Source organism: Dacryopinax primogenitus (assembly GCF_000292625.1).
Source record: "Dacryopinax primogenitus strain DJM-731 SS1 chromosome Unknown DACRYscaffold_9, whole genome shotgun sequence".
Lineage (NCBI taxonomy): Eukaryota > Fungi > Basidiomycota > Dacrymycetes > Dacrymycetales > Dacrymycetaceae > Dacryopinax > Dacryopinax primogenitus.
The window spans coordinates 1,061,303-1,079,515 of NW_024467206.1; the positions used below are offsets into that span (position 1 = coordinate 1,061,303).

Below are 18,213 nucleotides of genomic sequence, written 5' to 3' on the forward strand. Positions count from 1 at the left end.
CATGTGCTGGAACCTGCTGGAAGGATTGGATGGTCAGGTGACCTGCTGTGCATGGCTGTGCATGACCTCATATGACCTCATCCTTGGTCATATGACCTGATCACCTGACTAGGCTGAGTAAGCAAGATGTTCTAGCAGGTTCCACCACAGAGGTATAAATATAAGGCCTACTCTGCCTGGGGACTGTCTCTTAAGACTTGGTCTCTTAGGATCATCCACAGGTACCTATACTGTAGATAGGTCTTGGTCATCAGGTCTACTCCACTTCCTTGTTGCCTGCTTAGACTCTTGGCACTCTTAGGTGAGCAGACTTAGTCAGCCTGTGTTGCCCTAACAGAGACTGACACCAGACACCCACATGCAGTGCAGGAATAGCAGAGTGATAAGTGTCATTGTTATGCAGATGCTGAGTCAGATTGGTAGCATAGAGAGCAGGCAGGAACCATGCCATAACCCTGCAGACATTGAGAGGAATAGCAAGGTGAATATGAAAGACCAGGGGTGTAGTTGGCATGCCAGGAGGGAGAGGAGATGTAGGTTGAACATGGTAGATCCAGTCTCCTTGGAGAGGAGCAGAAGGAAGGGGAGCAGGGAGCAGAGTTTTGGTGAATAATGTTGTCAGGGTGTCAATGACAGCCCCATTGCTCCATGGCCATTTGTGAAAGGTGTCCGGAAGGGAGGAAAGAATGTTCATGTCTGAGTACAGGGTTAGACCAGAGGTGTGAGAAAAACAGCATGATAGAGTGTACCATTTCCCCTCCTCCCAAACTCCTGACAATCCACTACCCAGTTCTGGTCCTTCCTAGCCTGAGCAGCTGCGCTCCTGTGCTTTCACAGCTTGTCTCACATCTGGATACCCATCACAAAGACACAACCAAGTTTGTTGACACCTGCAGGTCAGCCAGCAGGCCATCCACAGCAGGCAGAAGGCAAAAGCAAAGCAAGAACTATTGGCAATACCACCATGTCAATGTGGTGGTTGTAGAACAGTGAAGACAATGTGTTGTCCGTGGGAAAACTTTGCTTGTATGGGTGGAGGCTGCACCACCCACACTCTGACATGTCTCATGGGGGGGGACAACACCACCCTCCTTCGATTACTCTTCATTAGTATATTACCTAAGGCTGTGTATAGGGTCCATTCTTCTTTCCAATGTCTTCTCATAGTCCTTTCGGACCTCGTGCGGAATGTCGTTCGGAGCGTCGTTCGAACGTCGAATGTGGAATCCGAACTCGAAATTCGAATGTGCAGCACAGACGGAGTATGCTTTGATGGCTGTCATTCAGGATTACCGTGGATAATGAGGCTAAGGGTCGTCCTGCGTGCGGTCAGCAACATGGATCTGAAGAGCATCAATGGACCTTTTCCAATTGAATAACTAAAGCTACAGGTTCTCGTGCAGAATCGGTCATCCTCAGGTAACTGACCACAATCTCGCACGCGCCAACATCCCAGACAGACAGATCCAGGCTCACATCTCCCCATCGTCCATCTTCGGCCTCCCCCATCGCCCCATACCCATCTCTTTCACATGCTCCAGAAAGTGCTCCTTGACCTTAACATAAAAGATCCCGTTGAGCTTGGCGCTCGTATATCCCGAATGCACACTCAACGCCATCTGCACTTGATCTGGCCGCAAGGTGGCAAGGAAGGAAGGGGAGGGCCGGAGGAAATCCATCGTGTAGATGCAAGAGGGGCAGGGGCATGTCCAGGTGTAGGAAGGGGAGAGAACGGGTTTGTGGGTGAAGTACTGGCATGTGTATTAGTTACTGCTGAAAGAGTAGGAGGGGGGGGACTTACGGCGGGCAATAGGTTTGCTTGCTCCGGAACAGGGAGTTCCTTTGGAAAGAAAGGCATGATAGATGCAGCTTGGGTATTCCACCGGCCTGCTGTCTTCCGGGGCCGGCGAGGACTAGCCAGCTCAGGGAAAACGGGGCGCATTTCTGTGTCTGAATTTCCGGGAGGGGGGGTGAACAGTCCTCCTAGGTCTGGCCCAGAAGCTTTGGAGCTGTCGTAGGCTTCGTCTAGTTGGTCAACTTCCATCTCGTCGTCTTGTGTAGGTCGGTTGGCAGACTGCGGGGACGGGAGAGATTCAACCTCGTCGTCCGAGTCGGGGAGCGTGAGGTCCAGGTCTACAGTTTCGTTTTGTCGGCGGGGATTCCTGCGCCTCTGGAGAGAACGAGGGGGAACAACACATGTTCTGGTAATGACCTGGTTTGAAGGTTAGTGCTGCTGCATGCAGTGCAAGGAAGGGAGGGACGTACATCTCCGGAGAGGTCGATCTCCTCCACTGTTCTGCGGGATCTTGTCGAGCGGGGCGGCGTAGCGGTCGAAGACTGCCCTGACCTGGGCGGTCTGGCAAAACCAGGCCTCCGTTGCCCATTTTCCACCTTCCGCCTCTTCCCGCTCCCTCCTGGACTCGCCCCTCGCTTTCTCTTCTTCTCCTCCCCGAGTTTCCGCTTGACGCCCCAAGTCCTGCCCTGCCCCTGCGCCCGCGCCCGCGCTTCCTTCCCCGCCCGCCAAAACGTTTCCCAGTCCTCACGCGGTATCTGGACACGTTTCGCGTACTCGGCGTTCCGCCAGCGTTCGTTCGTCCAGTGGTCTTTGAGCCATGAGGAATGGGCGACGAGGGTATGGTAGATGTCCGCAGTGAAGAACGCTTCGTCGGTGTGGGACTTTTTGTATAGTTGCTTATACTACCCCCAATCCTGCGTCAGCATCTGGCAGGACAGGATGTGTGGACGCGTACCTTATCGACAAGAAACCGGATAGTCTGTTCATGGGCCCATTTCGTCCCACACATAACGACGAAGTTTACCAGCAAGCCCCGCTCGAGCGTCACTCTGCTGCGGGCATAACACTCCGCCTCCATAGAGAGGACATGATATCTCTTATGCTCGCGTGTATGCATGACGACTGCGTCTGTCCCTTCCTCTAGACGTAGGTCTCTCGCATAATTGTCTGTCCAATACTGAGTACGCGAGGTTAGGAGCGAGTGGGACGACGCACCATCAAATGTGCTCATCCTCCATTTCCCTTGTACGATGACTCTTACGACCAAACCATGTCTCCACACGGACTTCTTCGCCTCCTGCCCCCCGACTCTATCCAGCGCCTCAGACCTAACCCATCCATATGCCCTAGCATTGAGCTCGACGACGCCACGCCAGAACGGCTGAGAATGCTCGGGAAAGTTGACACCAAACGAGAGCGAGAAGTCGTCCAGTCCTATAGGGGTGTTGGTCGCTGAGCGTAAGGAGAGGTTTTGGAGAGTAAGGAAGGGGGGCCGAGGGGGGTGATTGGATGAGGGCGTGGGGAGGGAGGGGAGGAAGAGGTCGGATTCCCATATGGGCCCAAAGAGAGCCATTAGGTGGGGAAAAGGTTAGGGTCGCGCCGGCGCAAGTGAATGATGGTCAACGTCCACGTTGTTCTGCTTCTCGCTTCCCGTAGCTGGATATCAAAAACACACTCGCTTCCACTGGATACCAGCTTCGCAACGCTTATTGAATCACGACCTAGAAGCCGCGGAAATCGCACGGGGAAACCTACCAATCCACGTCCGTAACACTCGTAACACTGGCGTAGGCGTGGCGCAGAGACGTGTCGTTACTCAGACTGCGCAAAGCTTCGCCTTAACGGTGGGAAGCTGAAGAACGCGTGCCGAACTGCCAACAATAGAGCGTCGCCGCCTTCTCTCGTTGCGCTGAAGCTTGTTCGACGTGAACTGTGAAAGCCTCTTTCGGGTGAACGGCCCTCCTCAGAAGAAAAAGGAATGACAAGGAGCCCAAAAAGGATACGGTCCGTACAAGATTCCTTGTAACGCACGCTGACGAGATTGATGGCCGTACTGTTGGGATACGCGGAGTCTGAACGCAAAATTTTGTATCGTAATCTGGACCTCGATCGGGGAATGGCGTCGACCGGCGGTGGTGAGGCTGGCTCCACCGTCACGCAACGCTGAGAAAGAAGTGGAAGCGGCACTAGCGTCGAAAAGATGTGATGGAACGATTGCCGGTCGTGTGAAGATCGGCGAGTGATGAGCGATGACTCGTCGCGCTGTGGACGGTGAAGAAAAAAAAAGCGACCTGCGTACGCCCTTCGCTCGAGCAATAAGTACCTGCGCTCCATGGCCTCAGCTCCAGCCTAAGACCACTCCAACGCAAAGCAAGCAGCTGAGGCCTTGGTGTTTTTGCAAGGTGAGAGCCTGTGCGTCTTACACTGGGCCTGAACGTTCCTACAGTGGTCCTAACCACCTCGTTACCAGTAACCCTTGGCCCACCTGTTCAGGAGCTAGTAAGCAGAACACATCAGAATACCTGTCAAAAACATATGTAAACTATTCAACTCAAGAACTGCATTATTTTAAACTTCAGTTTGTATTGTTCTGTATGTACGTTACTTACCCCGGCTTCTCCGGATGCAAGAAGCAGTCAGGTCCGGATGATCCGGCCGACTGCTCAGGGTCAGCTTCTGTTCTCATCAAGGAATTGAATGTGAAATAAATAGAGTTTCCTAGGCCGGACTTTGAAAGGGTTTTTTATTCTTATTTATTCATTCAATTTGATTCTCTTGGTAAGGTGAGATGCAGGCCAAAGCGCTAATGTCTCCTGCAACAAAGGGCCTCACACCTTTCCAGCAGTACACTGGCCATGTCACATGCAAGAACAGAACAATTCCAGCGCACCGGAGCGGGCCGCTCCAGGAAGTGAGGAAGCTCCAAATGAGTTACGTACTGCACAGCCGCCCATTTTTTTTTTTTTTCACCACCATCACAATGCAACATGAGGATGGACATAACAAATATAGGGTTGCTTCTCGAGGCTACGGCAGGGGCGAAATGTATTCTAGCACCTGACGATCGGGATATCGGAGAAAGGGGGGTTCGTGTGACCTTGATAGTTCGGAAGTAGGAGGGTGGGAAGACGGGGTGTGTCAACATGCAACGGGGTGTGTCAATATGCGCCGGGGTGCGTCAATCCGCCTGGGAGACTCCAGGAGACCGTAAGACTTTGCCCCGGTCCTTCTGCCTAGAAGAGGTAGAAGACTGCCAGAGTGTCCGAATATCCGCGCATCTGTACACCATAGAGTAATTTCTTGTCCCACTCCCCGAAAGATGGCCCCTCTCCCCGAAAGATGGCCCCTCTCCCCGAAAGATGCCCAGCCGTCAGGTAATTAGTGTCTCCCTTTGCAGTTTTTTTTTTCTCGACCAGCCAGCGGGAGTCAGCCTCAATCCTCAATTCCAAGAGGTACAAATACCCCCCATTTCGCACTGCACAACACCATTCCATCCCCTCCAACTTTTCCCATTCCAAGCACGCTTTCCCCCGGTGGAGGTGTGCGCCTTACTTGTGCCCACGCGCAGGTACGCGTGGGTACTTGGGCTATATTCCAATTGCTCCCCAGCCGCTGGATTCCCTGCCCCTGACCCGATCTGATATCTGGATATCACATCAAGTCAATTATCATTTTTTCTCATCCTTTATCCTTCACCTTTTGTCGTTCATTGTCTATATTCCATTCCACTCCCTTCATCCATTTTTGTCGTGGATCGGTTATCGGGCATTGTAGCTGGCGGTCCCTATCGGTCATATCATCCTCCTGCAGGCTGTTATTCTCCCTTGATCTCTGCACTGCCCATCTGATTTCAAGACGAGTAAGTGATTTATTTTGATCGTATTAGATGGTATATCGATGTGTTATCTCCAATATCACCGCAGTCGTCACTTTCATTCGGTGGACAAATCGTCAAGTTGTTTCGCTCTCAAACGGTGTGCGGTGTATGGCCATCCTCTCCGCCTTTGACGCTCCCTCAACGTCTGCCTCGACGACAACGACAGCGAAGCGAAGCCCTGAACGACCTGCTGCAGCGCCTCCAGCACTGCCAGTCGACTTCCGCCCGCAGCTCATCTTCCTCACAGGCCAGCAAGATCGCACAACGGCGTCCGTCGGTGCCGGCATCGCGCACCAACGAGCGCGGCTCGCCCACTCGATCAACGGTGTCTACTCGCCAACCTATACACTACCTGACGAGATCATCGCTACAATCTTCGAGCTGTCCTGTGCGGACTACATTGGCGAACCGCCAAACCCGTTTGCGATTGCGTTGTCCCATGTGTCGGCGAGGTTCAGGCATGTGGTGTGCACGACCCCTCTCCTGTGGCACAAGCTCGTCATACACCTGCCTATGACACGGCCTGAACAATGGCTGCAAGGAGGGAAATGGAGGACGATTGCTGATCGCACTGGGTCGTGCTTGCTCGACATCTCTGTCAGGATACACGACACGATGGCTCAAGCGCAGGACAAAGGGTTGCACATCCCTCCCCCCGAGGCGTACACATTCGTCGCAGCGCTATTTGTCCGCTGCAGGAAATGTACAGTCATGGGACATCATGCTGGCACTTCTCTCCTACCTGCACGAACGAGCGAGTTCAAGTTCCCGGACACGAAGACGCTGACGGAGCTCAGGATGTTCGACACTGTCACGAAGGTGTCGAGCATGCTTGCCTTGCTGTCCAGTTGCAAGGCGCTGGAGTACGTCCAACTGTGCGACCTGCGTGTACAGTCCGAGCCCGAGCCTCCTCAACCATCGCCAGGCGACCCCTCTCCCCCGGTATCCTCGTCAACGCCCATCTCCCCTTCTACCTCTACACCCGCCCCACCACCACCAGACAACCTCCCACCATCACTCACCCTTCCTTGCCTCACGACCCTGCACATCTCAGTCCAGGATACATCAGGCTTCCACGCCCACGGACTATTCACGCACCTCCTCCTTCCCGCCCTCACGAACCTGCATCTCCGTTCTGGGCAGAACTCGTTCCTGATCGCTACGCACCCGTCATCTCCTCAGTCCTTCGCCCGCGTGCGGACGCTCTCCCTCTCCGCCGCTCGCGCAACCCTCGCCTCCATACTCCGGTTTACGTGCTGTATGCCACAGCTCGTACACCTCTCTCTGAGCAGTATGGTACTCCATGCCTCGACCCCCGCCTCCCTTGATCACGAGCTGATGACATCGCTCCTTCCGTCCGTCCCTCCCCTGCGCAAACTGTCTCTGCACCTCGTCCTCCCCTGCGAGCCTCTCCTTCATTTCTTAGTGGGAGCATGTGCACCTCCAGCAGCCGCAGCGCCGGTGAGCTATAACGCCGCCCGCCGGCGGCGCGCGCGGACGCTGGAAAAGCTCGAGTTGGAGGAATGCTGGCTTGCGAGTGGGGTGCGCACTTGGGTGAAGGAGAGGCTGGGGGAAGAGGCCGTGTATGTGAGGAAGAGGAAGGTGCAGGAGTGGGTGCCCGGTGCGGGGTCGTAGCACGCGGTGGGGCATCTGGAGCTGATGCGGTGCCGGGGCTGGTGGCTGATGTACAGGAGGGTGCGTCCTGGCAAGGACGGGCATTGAGCCGCTGTCCGTGAGGGATATGCCGCAGGCATCAAGGCAGTCACCACCTTGAATTGCCGATTATCCCGCGCAGGACAGTCGGTGCCAGGAGCCTAGAGCTTTGTCCAAGTTCCAAAAAAATCTCCCCCCAGCTCATGCCCGAGGAAGTCGAACACCCAGCAGCACATCCTGTGCCTGTCGTCTTCCCGCTCAACCTAACCGAACCCGACACATCACCATTTCCCATCAACCTATCCGGAACCCACATCAAACAAAAACAAAAACAAACAATACTGCGCCCGGCCGGGCTAGCGCAGGTGATACCCTGGCCCCTTGGCGGAGTGCCAGGGGCGGAGGAGTTATTTATTATTTGTTCATAGCCCACCCATGAGCGGGTTCGGCGAGGGCGTGCAGGTGCCCATCCCTATTCTACATGTTCAAGTCCTTTACTCTCCGGCTCATGAGGCAACCAAGGAAGACACGCAAGAAGGCATTCTGGAAGGAGCACGAACCCACCCAACGACCCCCTCTCCGCCGTGCGATCCACAAAATCAATTACCAATAACTCCCTCTCTCTGTACCCGACCGGGTGCAGACATCTGTGCCCCTCCTAGCGCGTGGATTTCCTGTTCTTCATGTGTGTCGCTTGTAGTCTTTTATCGCTCTGGAGTTCACCCGTTTTGTGCATATTCACTGGATTCCTTTTCTTGTTGATATTTCTGACGAGTCGATTGTAAATTTTTGTTTGTTTTATTTTATTTTTTTGGTTTCCCCTACCCTGCTCTCGGCGACATCCTCAATCATGTACGCATACAATCATGTCCGAACGCTCTGGGACAGGAGCGGGGCAAGGAGGGAGGTGGGAGGTGGGGAACGAAGTATATAGTTTTACTAAAACCCAAAAAAATGAATTCGTTGTAGATAAAATGCTGCCCCTGATGACTGTGTACAAGCCGTAAGAACAGAGATGGTCTCTTGCACGCAGCGGGCGTGTTCGGTATTAGTATTGTGCTGCACATTCTAATTTCGAAGCCAGATTCGACGTTTGAACGGCACACCGAACGATACTCCGAACGAGGTTCGAAAGTACAGTAGTCATAAATTAGGAATGGAGTTAGGATAGTTAGTCCGAAGTCCGAATCGCCTCTGAACATATATATAGGGAGGATTCGAGTATTTCGGAACAGGAACTCACTCTCTTTTCTTGACTATTATCTCTTACCTTAACCCTTACACTACACCTTTAACGTACAGTCAGTCCTTACTCTCCCTCTCTCTTACATCGAGCAATCCAAACACTCTTTCCGACCTTCTGTGCTGCACATACATACAAATTTCAAGTTCGGATCCGACCTTCGAACTCTTCGAACGACATGCCGAACTCAGCCAGAACGGACTATTGGAAGGAAGAGTGGACCCTAGACATAGCCTTAGGTAATATAGATTAGGAATAGATTAGGTAGCTAGTCCGAAAGTCCGAACTGCTCCGAACGTATATAGGAGGATTCGAGTACTTCAGATAGGGACGCTCTCTATCTCTCTCTCGTTCGGCTCTCTGGCCATCATTTACCTCACTCTAATACTACACCTCTACTCTACAGTCAATCTTTACTTTACCCTCTGCTCTTCTTATTCCAACTGTTGATTCGAATCTTCGAACCGACCCGGCAACACTCGTTATTGCTTTCGAGTCCTCTCGGCAACGCAGCCATTTCGGACTCTCGTCTTCGAACTGCTTGCGCTTAGGCTGGCATTGGCCACGCTCCGGCCTGGGGTTTAGGAACGCCTATCGAACCCTCGAATCGACCTTCGGACTTCCCTCCCTTTAGAGTCTAATATCGATTAGGCCACTACGAGACGACCAAACTACCACTACCTAGACTCGAGCTACCACTGTCAACTCCCCCTCCAGCGCACCTACTCCCGACGCCTCATTGGGAGGTGTAGAGTACACTTCGAACTGTCTCTCCCCCTCGTAGCCCTATCGGTTCAAGCTGGCCCTTCTGACTCAAACGGCCTCTCCGAATGCTTCCATCCTAGTTGGTCTTGTGTTCTCACGTCTAGTGGTTTCAGAACTAGGGTCGGATTTCGAAGTCATTCTCAGACTAGCTATCTCTTGTGCCGCACATTCGAATTTCGAGTTCGGATTCCACATTCGAACAGCACTCCGAACGACATTCCGAGCGGGGTCGGAACGGACTATGAGAAGACATTGGAAGGAAGATACACAGCTTTAGGTAATATAGATTAGGAATAGAGTAGGATAGTTAGTCCGAAAGTCTGAACCGCTCCGAACGTATATAGGAGGATTCGAGTACTTCGGATAGAGACGTTTCTTCGACTTGGGTACCCTCTTCACACCTTATACTTGATAGTATGCCTATATCCTACAGTCAATCATTACTTTTACCCTCTGATTCTCTTATTCCGACTACCTGTTCGGACCCTCGAACGACGCTCCGAATCACTCTTTATCCAGCCCTTCGAGTCTTCTAGACAACTCCTTCGCTTCGGACGGTCGTTCGGTTGCTTGTGCCTTCCGCAGGCATTGGCCACGCTCCTGCCTGGAGCTTGGAAACGCACATCGAAAGTCAAACCAGCCTTCGGATCAGTCGTTCCTCGCTACTATCTTCGATTTGGCTGGCATTATGCCTACGGACTACTATCCTAGAGATACCGGCTACTACTGTCAACTCCCCCTCCAGCAGACTTACTCCTGACGCCTCATTAGGAGGTAGAGAGTACACTCTTCAGAATAGGCTTCGATTACTACTGGAACTTCACCTACGGACTATCATCTGCTTGACTCGAGCCGTTACGGACTACTCCCCCTCCAGCGGACTTACTCCTGACGCCTCATTGGGAGGTGTAGAGTACAGTATATGCGATAATTAGTATCGATACAGGATCTAACGTATACACCACAAGTCTTATGACCTCTGCCATATCCTCCAATTGCCCTGTACATATCTCTTCGTCCCCAAGAGCGTCATCGAGCCGACAACAAAGCATGCCCCCGTGAACCCGATTCCTATCCTATACGCGTCCGTGCCCTGCATGCCCAGCTGCTGGGAATAGTTCACCAGCGCGATCCCGATAGGCTCGGACACCAGGTTGGGGACAACGCTCACAAGCCAGAGCATGGCCATTGCGCTCCCCATATCCTTGACTCCCACTATTTCGGCAGTGACGGGTGCACAAGCGCCCCAGAAGGTGCCCCCCGTTAGGCCTTGCAGGATCGAGAAGAGGATGAGCACGCTGTACGAGTGTGCGAGCATCCATATGACCAAGCAGGAGAATCCGGCCACAAACGTAAATGTCATCGCGGCGTTTATACGGCCTATCCGATCCGCTACTAGCCCTATAGCCGGGCGTCCGACCATCTGCCCTGCAGCTAGAATAGCTTGCAGGTTCGCTCCTTGTGTTTGGGTTAATCCGAGCCCGGAAACAGCGTATGTCGGTACAGATAGGACGCCGAATACGTAGCCCATAAGCGCGAAGAGGGCCCACAGCCAGACCCAGACAAAGCCCGGGTGGGCAAGCCATTTCAGCTCCAAAGGCTCCGTATTGTGCTTCGACCCGAGGTGGGAACGGTCCCGGATGAGGAGGACGGCAGGGACGAGAACAACGAAGCAGACCAGGGCGTTGACGATGAATGCCCAGCGTAGGCCGAGGGACTCGATCGATGCTCGGGTGACTATGCTGAATACTAGAGAACCACCGCCTGAGCCACCGGCGGCGATGCCTAGTGCGAGGGCGCGGCATTTTGTGAACCATTGGGCGAGGATAGGGAGGAGCGGGATGAATATCTACTAAAGGGGTTAGCGGGGGTCTTGGGGTCAGCAAGGGGATGTACTAATCCGATACCGAGGCCCGTGGCGATCCCCTGACTTAGGAGCAACTCCCAGAACGTCCTTGAGAATGCAGCTGCAAACTGGCTCGCTGTGTACAGGAGCACACCGCCTATCATAGGCGCTCTGAAGCCGAACCTGTTCCCGAGGTAGTTGGAGAGCGGGGAGATGACGAGTGCGACGGCCACGATTACCCCGCCTACGAAGGCGTACTGTATGTCTGTCGTGCCTGGGAAATCTGGGGAGTGTCAGCTTGAGCAAAAGGAAACGCAGGAATACTGACAGTTGTTTTCACGGTAGAAACTGAGGAATACGCCAAAGCTGGTGACGTTCCCGAATGTTGCGGCTGCCATCTACTTGTTAGTTTCATCCCATCAACCTCAGCATGAACACACACACCGTTACACAAAAACTGACAAATAGCGACGATCCATCCGTATCCTCCATCCGGAGCTGTTAGAGGTGGTTCTTTCTCTTCCTCCTCTTCCTTCCCCACTGCTACTGGTACCACCTCGTCCGGACCTCGTCCCTCTTCCGGCTTAACAACAGCAACAACAGTCTTGTCGTCTTCCCAGGAAATGATGGGGGTCACCATTCTCCTTCTACAGAACAGTTAGTTGGACATGACAGCTTTTAACCGTTGTTACTGTGGAGAGGGAACCAAGAGCCTTGGAGTTACGGCTGAGTCAGCTCTGCCGGTGTAGAAACGCGGGGAAGGAGGGCAAGGGTCAAGTGATCGGCTATCGGGTATCGCGATCGGGAAATTAATAACCAGAGGATTCGGATTTGGGTCGGGCCGAAAGCCGAAATGTTCTCTCATGTTTCATGCTCTCAGTTTTGCATACTAACAACCTTTCCTATTCAAGGAATATACTTGTTCTTCCTAAATAAGAAATGAGAGTAGAACTGCGAATTTCACATTTCAAAGACCCACGCAGATAGCCTAAATAAAGGTTGTAACAAGCGCGCCCTGGTGCCTTGACGGCCGGTAACGCCGAACCATTTTCCCCGCCTCCGATATCCGCGGATGGGTCATGTACGCGCACGTGCGCGGTGTGTGGTACGGACAGGACAGGATGCTGTAGCGGTGCGTGGATATCGGATTGTGGGTTAGACGACCACCACCACCACAACCACCACCACAACCACGACGTGCAAGGACTACAGTGAGAACGACGACGACCTGACCGAAGGGACGCTAAACCTGAGCGCAAGTCACTGAACCAACGACCGATTCGAGCGCATACATCTACTTCAGCTCTGAGCGCATACATGTACCTCGACTCTCACCACATCCGACGACCGATGACAACCTCCCCACCCGCATACACCTCCTCCTCCCCCTCTATCTCCGCTTCCCACCGCCCGTCCCTCTCCCTACATGACATCCCCTCCGACACCGACCTTCCCATCATTGACGGGTATACCCCCGCACCCTCCGAGCCTCTGCCCCGCTACCCCCGAGCAGCACAATACGTTTTCCTCTCCCTCGATGTAGGGAACAGCGTCGTAGTAGACGCGCATACCGGCCAGCCGGTGATGGAAAGCCTCACCACCTCAGAAGATGGGGAAAGCAGCGAAACCCAGCTCAGAGCTCTCACCTCCAATGGTGACCTGATCTGTCGGGTCTCATGGCCCTCTGGTAGGAAGGCTAAAGCTGGTCCCACGCTCGACTGGGGATCGGGACAGGGAGCGGTCGGCTTGAGGAAATGGATGGCTCGGAAGGGTGATCCTGGAGCGCTGTTGAGGGTCAAACATCGGGGGAAGAAATACGACGTGTTCCAGGCTGGGCAGGCGTTGGGTGTGCGCTACGCCCAAAAACGGGGGAGGGAGCCTATGTTGCTAGGCATAAGGGACCCGATGAAGTATACCGAGCTGGTGCTGAGCCCCCTGGTGGGGGAGGAGAGGGGGGAGTTGCTGGAGCTGGGATGCGTGATCGTCTTGCTGCTCAAGAGCAAGAAGAAGCTGGGCCCTGACTTTGAGGGACGACAGTTGAGGGATACGATTTGGAGCGGGGTGGAGAAGTGTTTTACTAGCACTGGGAACGCCCAGCCGGGGAGGGTGTTGACTTGAGAAATGGTGGGTGTGATGTACTTGGGCCGATTTGGATGATAACTGGGTACTTTGGTTTTTTTTAATTTCGTTTTTTGGGTTGTTGATAGTCATTGGGCTAGATCAAAATGGTATAGTATGGTATGGTGCATACGCCAAGATGCTTGGGCGTCTCGAGCCAAGTCCTAATGGGGATTTCCGAAGCCATTGTCACGCGGTGTATCACTACGCTCATCCCTTCCTCTTTGGTCTCCGTCTCCCAAGAAGTCTATCTTCTGATGTGAGCCTGTGAGGGTGATGCGAATCAGCAGGAGGATGGTTATCTACCCGCATCCCCTTGTGTCTCGAGATGGACGGGGTGCATAGGATGGTTAGGGAGGTGTTGTTTGGCAAGACACCCGCGGTGTATACTGGACTTATTGGGGTGCGTACTGCTGTACAGCCGTGGATACAGGACGAAGTAGATCGCCGGGTATACACCGTATACTGCCACGCTACGCCCTGCAGAAGGACCGACGACGGCCGAACAGGTCTGGGGGGACGGTTGTCACTTTGTTTCTCTTCCTATGCTTGAGCACTGGATGGGGGCAGTGAACATGGCGTACTCTCAAGCCGGCGGAGCAGGGAATGAAGGAGATGCTCCATGAATTACCGTGTTACAACTGGAGTGGAGGGCCGGGGGAGGTGATAAAAGGCACTGCAGAGCTGGTCAAGGCCTGTGTTTTCGAATTAGATCTGGATGAGGCTGACAGGACGCAGTTTGGATTGTATTTGAGGAGCGCTGCTCCGGTTTGGCATGAGGGACGGGCGGGGGCGGTCCTGCTTACACACGCTGCAGATCCGATTACACCTTTCCTCGGTTGACCACCATCGCATTAATATTTATACTCTGGTCCTCTCCAACAGTATGTATTCAACCCTTAACTCCTGACTACACCATTCATTCGGCATTCGTTGCATGCTACGTTCTCTTATAGAAGCCATGGTTACCCCGATCAACACACCACACATGCATCCCCTGCACTCGGAGCTGTGTCTGAGCACTGCTTGGCAAGAGTATTTAGCGGACACTAGGCACCAAGTCGTACTCTAGAGCTGGTCTCGAAACCCCTTTCTCCTCTGCTTATCACGAACTAACCCTTCCTACTAACATCTCATTACCAGTGCGGTCACGACTTATGCGGGTCGACAATGGCGGCGTCGCAGGCAGCTATAATCAATTACCAGCACATTCAGAGGCAATACGAAGCCGGGAAGGCAACCGCTACTGATCTGAAGAAAGCAGGAAAGCAATTGGGCAAGGTACATCGCTTGATGCCGAAAGTTGCCGCCGACGCCTCGGCAAAGCAAAAAGACTATTCAACGCATCCGGATCGGCCGTTTCCTTCAGCAGAACACCTCAATGCGGCAATAGCGGGTACAGCCAATGCCCACAAAAATGCTGCAGACAACAGGGACGTAGCGAGGAAGATTCACGATATAAACGTGCACCACTACAACAGAATCAAAACAGCCATTGCCGCGCGAAAGAAAGAAGGTCACGATACCACGGACCTACAGGACGCACTAGAAAAGGCCAAGAAAAGGAAGGCTAAATGGACCCAAGTATATGCCCAAAGAACAATGGAAGAGAATATGCATTATCATTCTCTGCAGACTCTCCTTGGCATGAATCCTCAGCCAGGTGCGAATCATTAGAACCGCCCGACCTGTTCATTCTTGGAGGGCGTTGCATTCTTCTAGGCGTGCGGGTTTTATTTATGCCATTTGTATAGATCTAGACTTGTAGCTGTGAAATGCTGTTTGGATGTGTATCATCTCGTCCGTCTCTTGCCGAGGCACGCCCTGTTCACTGCAAAGAACGTGGATAAAGCGTTCACAGAGTATGCGAGTGTAAGGATGGACCACGTGCGGCGGACGTTTAAGCAGACTGAGAAAGAAGGAGGGAGAGCTGAGGATGGTCAAAGGAAAGGAGGTGTGTCTTGTGAAAGAGGAAATGTTGGTGAGTGGAAGATCATATTTGACATCGCTAATCCCTTCCTCTTTGGCCTCTGTCTCCCAATAAGTCTATCTTCTGATTTGACCCTGTGCGGGGTTATGCTAATCAGCAGGAGGATGGTTATCTACGCAGCTCGACTTGTGTTTGCTCTCACTTTACTAGAAGATGGAAGATAAGAAGACCAAAGTGCTTGTCATCGGTGCAGGTGCAGCGGGTACGTGCCTATCACATCTCATCGACTCATACAAACCCATGATACAGGCCCTATCCTAGCCCTCGTCCTGGAACACAAAGGTTTCCTGGTGGAGATGTACGAGCGTCACCCGCAGATCCCCCAGGGAGGGCTAGCGATGCAGCTCTCTGGCCAATCGTGCGCCTTTCCCCGTTCCGCACTGCGTCTCTCACCTGTTAGCAGGTTTAAGGTTCTCAACTTGCTCGGTTTAGCAGAGGGCGCGTTGGCGCTCGCATTGCCTGTGGAACACGCGAAGCATCGATCTGAGCTATCAGGAAGGGTGTTCTTGGATGCACCTGCTGGAGCTGGGATTCGCGCAGCAACAGGCTGGCCAATATGTACCGTCAACCGGTCCACGTACACCGCGTACTTGCTCTCGGAGTGCGCGAAGCGCGGCATAAAAGTGTTCCGGGGAAAGAGGTTTCTAGACCTGGAGCAGGACGCGGTGGGCGTGAAAGCGCGGTTTGCGGATGGAACCGAGGCGCGGGGAGAGATGCTCGTTGGTTGCGACGGGGTGCATAGTACCGTTAGGGATGTGTTGTTTGGCAAGACACCTGCGGAGTATACGGGCCTCATTGGGGTACGTGCTACCCAAATGGGATACTGGACGAACGCTGAGTGGAGTAGATCGCTGGCTATACACCGTATACTGCTACGCTACGCCCTGCAGAAGGACCGACGATGGTCGAACAGGTCTGGGGGGACGGGTGTCACTTTGTCTCCCTTCCCATGCTTGAGGATCGCTGGATGTGGGCAGTGAACATGCCCGAAGAAGCGGATTTGATTGAGGATTGGCGTACTCTCAAGCCGGCGGATCAGGGGGTGAAAGAGATGCTCCGGGAACTGCCGTGTTACAACTGGAGTGGAGGGGTGGGGGAGGTGATAAAAGGCACTACAGAGCTGGTCAAGGTCTGTGCTTCGGAATTACGTGGGTCTGAGGCTGACAGGAGGCAGTTCGGGTTGTATTTGAGGAGCGTTGCTCCGGTTTGGCATAAGGGACGGGCGGTATTGCTTGGAGATGCTGCACATCCGACGACGCCTTTCCTCGGTCAAGGAGCGAACCAAGCGACAGAAGACGTATACCATCTGGTCCGTCTCTTGCTGAAGCACGCCCCGTTTACGGAAGAGAACCTGGACAAAGCGTTCACGGAGTATGCGAATGTGAGGATGGACCGTGTGCGGCGGACGATTGAGCAGACCAAGAAGGAGGGAGACTTGAGGATGATCAAAGGAAGAGAGGCGTGTCTTGCGAGAGAGGAAGGGTTGACAAGGGGTATGGGGACAGAGACGTGGAAGATCATATTGGAGATGATTAGTGGTCCATTTACTGGAGAGAGAGAAATTTAGAAATGATTTCTTATTGGAAGAAGCCAAGTCAATAAATTGTTGAGAATAAAGACATTTCAATGCAGCATATACTTGCTGGTGCGGTATTTCCAAATCAGGTAATTTCCTCGTCTGTCTCCGCGTTAGAGCTGAATTATTGGATCGTCCGTAACCTTGACTGGTCGGTGCACAAGTACCTGTCCGACACATCTCTTTCTCCAACCACCACTCACACTGTCGTTCTCCGCCTTATCTTCGCGCACTCCTGCGCGTCTGGCGCCAAAGTGCCACCACTGGACCTTGCTCTCTGCCTCGAGTGTTCCTATCCAGTGCTTGATGAAGCGGTCTTTGGCCGACTTTGCCGGGTCTGAGAGAAGTAACGTCCATCCTGAACCTACGACTTCTATCGCGAGCGAATCACACCCACTCCCCGGTCATCCCAGTCTACCTAGAAGACCTATCACACCCTCTCGTTCCCTCCTAGACCGAATTTCCCAGCCTCCAGCGTCAAAAGTGCAGAAACGATTCGCATCTTCCTCGGCTGCGCTCTCCCGTAGACCTGTTCAAGACGATCGTGCGAGCGCAGAAGGAGAGAGACTCATTCACGACTCGGTTGACGATTCACGCCCTACCACGAGCGCGATGCCTCCACGTGGTCCGAGACCTGGTCCGGCAAGCAAGGCTCCCATTCCGTCCGGAGCTACCAGCACGCAAGAAGAAAAGTTCACCGAAGAATACATCCTCTCCCTGTTTCCTTACCGACCTACCAACACGTTTGAGCGGTCCTGCTGGAGCGAATGGATGGTCAACCCCAAGAACCCGATTATCCTTTATCTCCAGCGAATAAAGTGCGAGTATGATGCTTGCTTTTCCGAGCGTAAATGGGTGGACGAGAAGGGTCAGAAGATGCTTAGGGCAACGTTGACGGTTCCTGTCCCGGGAGGAGTGTTGATTAATGGAGAGAGGGTGGAGACGTTGAAAGGGATCGGGGATGGGACTACGAGGAAGCAGGCGGATAGGAATGCGAATATGCACCTGTGGCTGCAGATCCTAACTTACCAATTGGTGCGCGCATGATTCTCCCTATGTGTGAACGAGTCTAATATTGCACTCAGGTGGACGACAAGGGCAAACCTGTAGGACAGCCGGTGATGCCTCCACCCCGTGCTCCTGCCTCTGAAGCTGTGAAAGTAGTATCGAAGGCTTCAGAACGAGCCAACGATTCTTTCTGGACTTATGATAGGATCACAACTTCCTTCCCCTTCCAGCCCGTCGAGCCGCGGATGATCAAGACATGGTCTAATATCCTCAGTGAGCCCAAAGGGCCACTCTCGAACTTTGTCCGACCGCGCAAGATCAAGGTTGAAGATTCGCATACCT

The 18,213-nt window shown here is 53.3% G+C and overlaps 5 protein-coding genes across 5 annotated transcripts; 3 read left to right on the forward strand and 2 right to left on the reverse strand.

Moving 5' to 3' along the window:
• Positions 1-1,472: 1,472 nt before the first annotated feature.
• DACRYDRAFT_107716 (uncharacterized protein) lies at positions 1,473-3,368 on the reverse strand (the record flags this gene model as incomplete). The annotated part of the gene is made up of 5 exons (XM_040768519.1): positions 1,473-1,751; positions 1,802-2,212; positions 2,266-2,697; positions 2,751-2,962; positions 3,011-3,368. 5 exons carry the CDS (start codon positions 3,366-3,368, stop codon positions 1,473-1,475), a joined length of 1,692 nt encoding a protein of 563 aa, XP_040628890.1.
• A 1,926-nt stretch (positions 3,369-5,294) lies between these two features.
• DACRYDRAFT_22398 (uncharacterized protein) lies at positions 5,295-8,270 on the forward strand. Its single transcript, XM_040772777.1, has 2 exons — positions 5,295-5,654; positions 5,719-8,270. Exon 2 carries the CDS (start codon positions 5,781-5,783, stop codon positions 7,305-7,307), a length of 1,527 nt encoding a protein of 508 aa, XP_040628891.1. The 5' UTR covers positions 5,295-5,654; positions 5,719-5,780; the 3' UTR covers positions 7,308-8,270.
• Positions 8,271-10,257: 1,987 nt separating this feature from the next.
• On the reverse strand, positions 10,258-11,881 carry DACRYDRAFT_22399 (UM00103-like protein). Its single transcript, XM_040772778.1, has 4 exons — positions 11,624-11,881; positions 11,508-11,570; positions 11,230-11,462; positions 10,258-11,182 (listed from the first exon to the last, which is right to left on the reverse strand). Exons 1-4 carry the CDS (start codon positions 11,817-11,819, stop codon positions 10,304-10,306), a joined length of 1,371 nt encoding a protein of 456 aa, XP_040628892.1. The 5' UTR covers positions 11,820-11,881; the 3' UTR covers positions 10,258-10,303.
• Positions 11,882-12,496: 615 nt separating this feature from the next.
• Positions 12,497-15,096, forward strand: DACRYDRAFT_100219 (uncharacterized protein; the record flags this gene model as incomplete). Its single annotated transcript, XM_040767436.1, has 4 exons — positions 12,497-13,343; positions 13,399-13,990; positions 14,036-14,181; positions 14,254-15,096. One exon carries the CDS (start codon positions 12,497-12,499, stop codon positions 13,295-13,297), a length of 801 nt encoding a protein of 266 aa, XP_040628893.1. The 3' UTR covers positions 13,298-13,343; positions 13,399-13,990; positions 14,036-14,181; positions 14,254-15,096.
• Positions 15,097-15,440: 344 nt separating this feature from the next.
• On the forward strand, positions 15,441-16,854 carry DACRYDRAFT_52030 (FAD/NADP-binding domain-containing protein; the record flags this gene model as incomplete). Its single annotated transcript, XM_040775079.1, has 5 exons — positions 15,441-15,489; positions 15,537-15,645; positions 15,691-16,087; positions 16,135-16,416; positions 16,462-16,854. The coding sequence occupies 5 exons, from the start codon at positions 15,441-15,443 to the stop codon at positions 16,852-16,854; spliced, it is 1,230 nt and encodes a 409-aa protein (XP_040628894.1).
• Between the last annotated feature and the right edge of the window lie 1,359 nt (positions 16,855-18,213).

Excerpts from the sequence above, each read along its gene's own strand:
- DACRYDRAFT_22398 (XM_040772777.1), top strand. The coding sequence starts at position 5,781 with ATGGCCATCCTCTCCGCCTTTGACGCTCCCTCAACGTCTGCCTCGACG.
- DACRYDRAFT_22399 (XM_040772778.1), bottom strand. The coding sequence starts at position 11,819 with ATGGTGACCCCCATCATTTCCTGGGAAGACGACAAGACTGTTGTTGCT. Across the intron at positions 11,463-11,507 it reads TTTCTACCGTGAAAACAACT|ATTTCCCAGGCACGACAGAC; the intron begins GTCAGTATTCCT and ends GACACTCCCCAG. Across the intron at positions 11,183-11,229 it reads CGGGCCTCGGTATCGGATTA|ATATTCATCCCGCTCCTCCC; the intron begins GTACATCCCCTT and ends CCCCTTTAGTAG.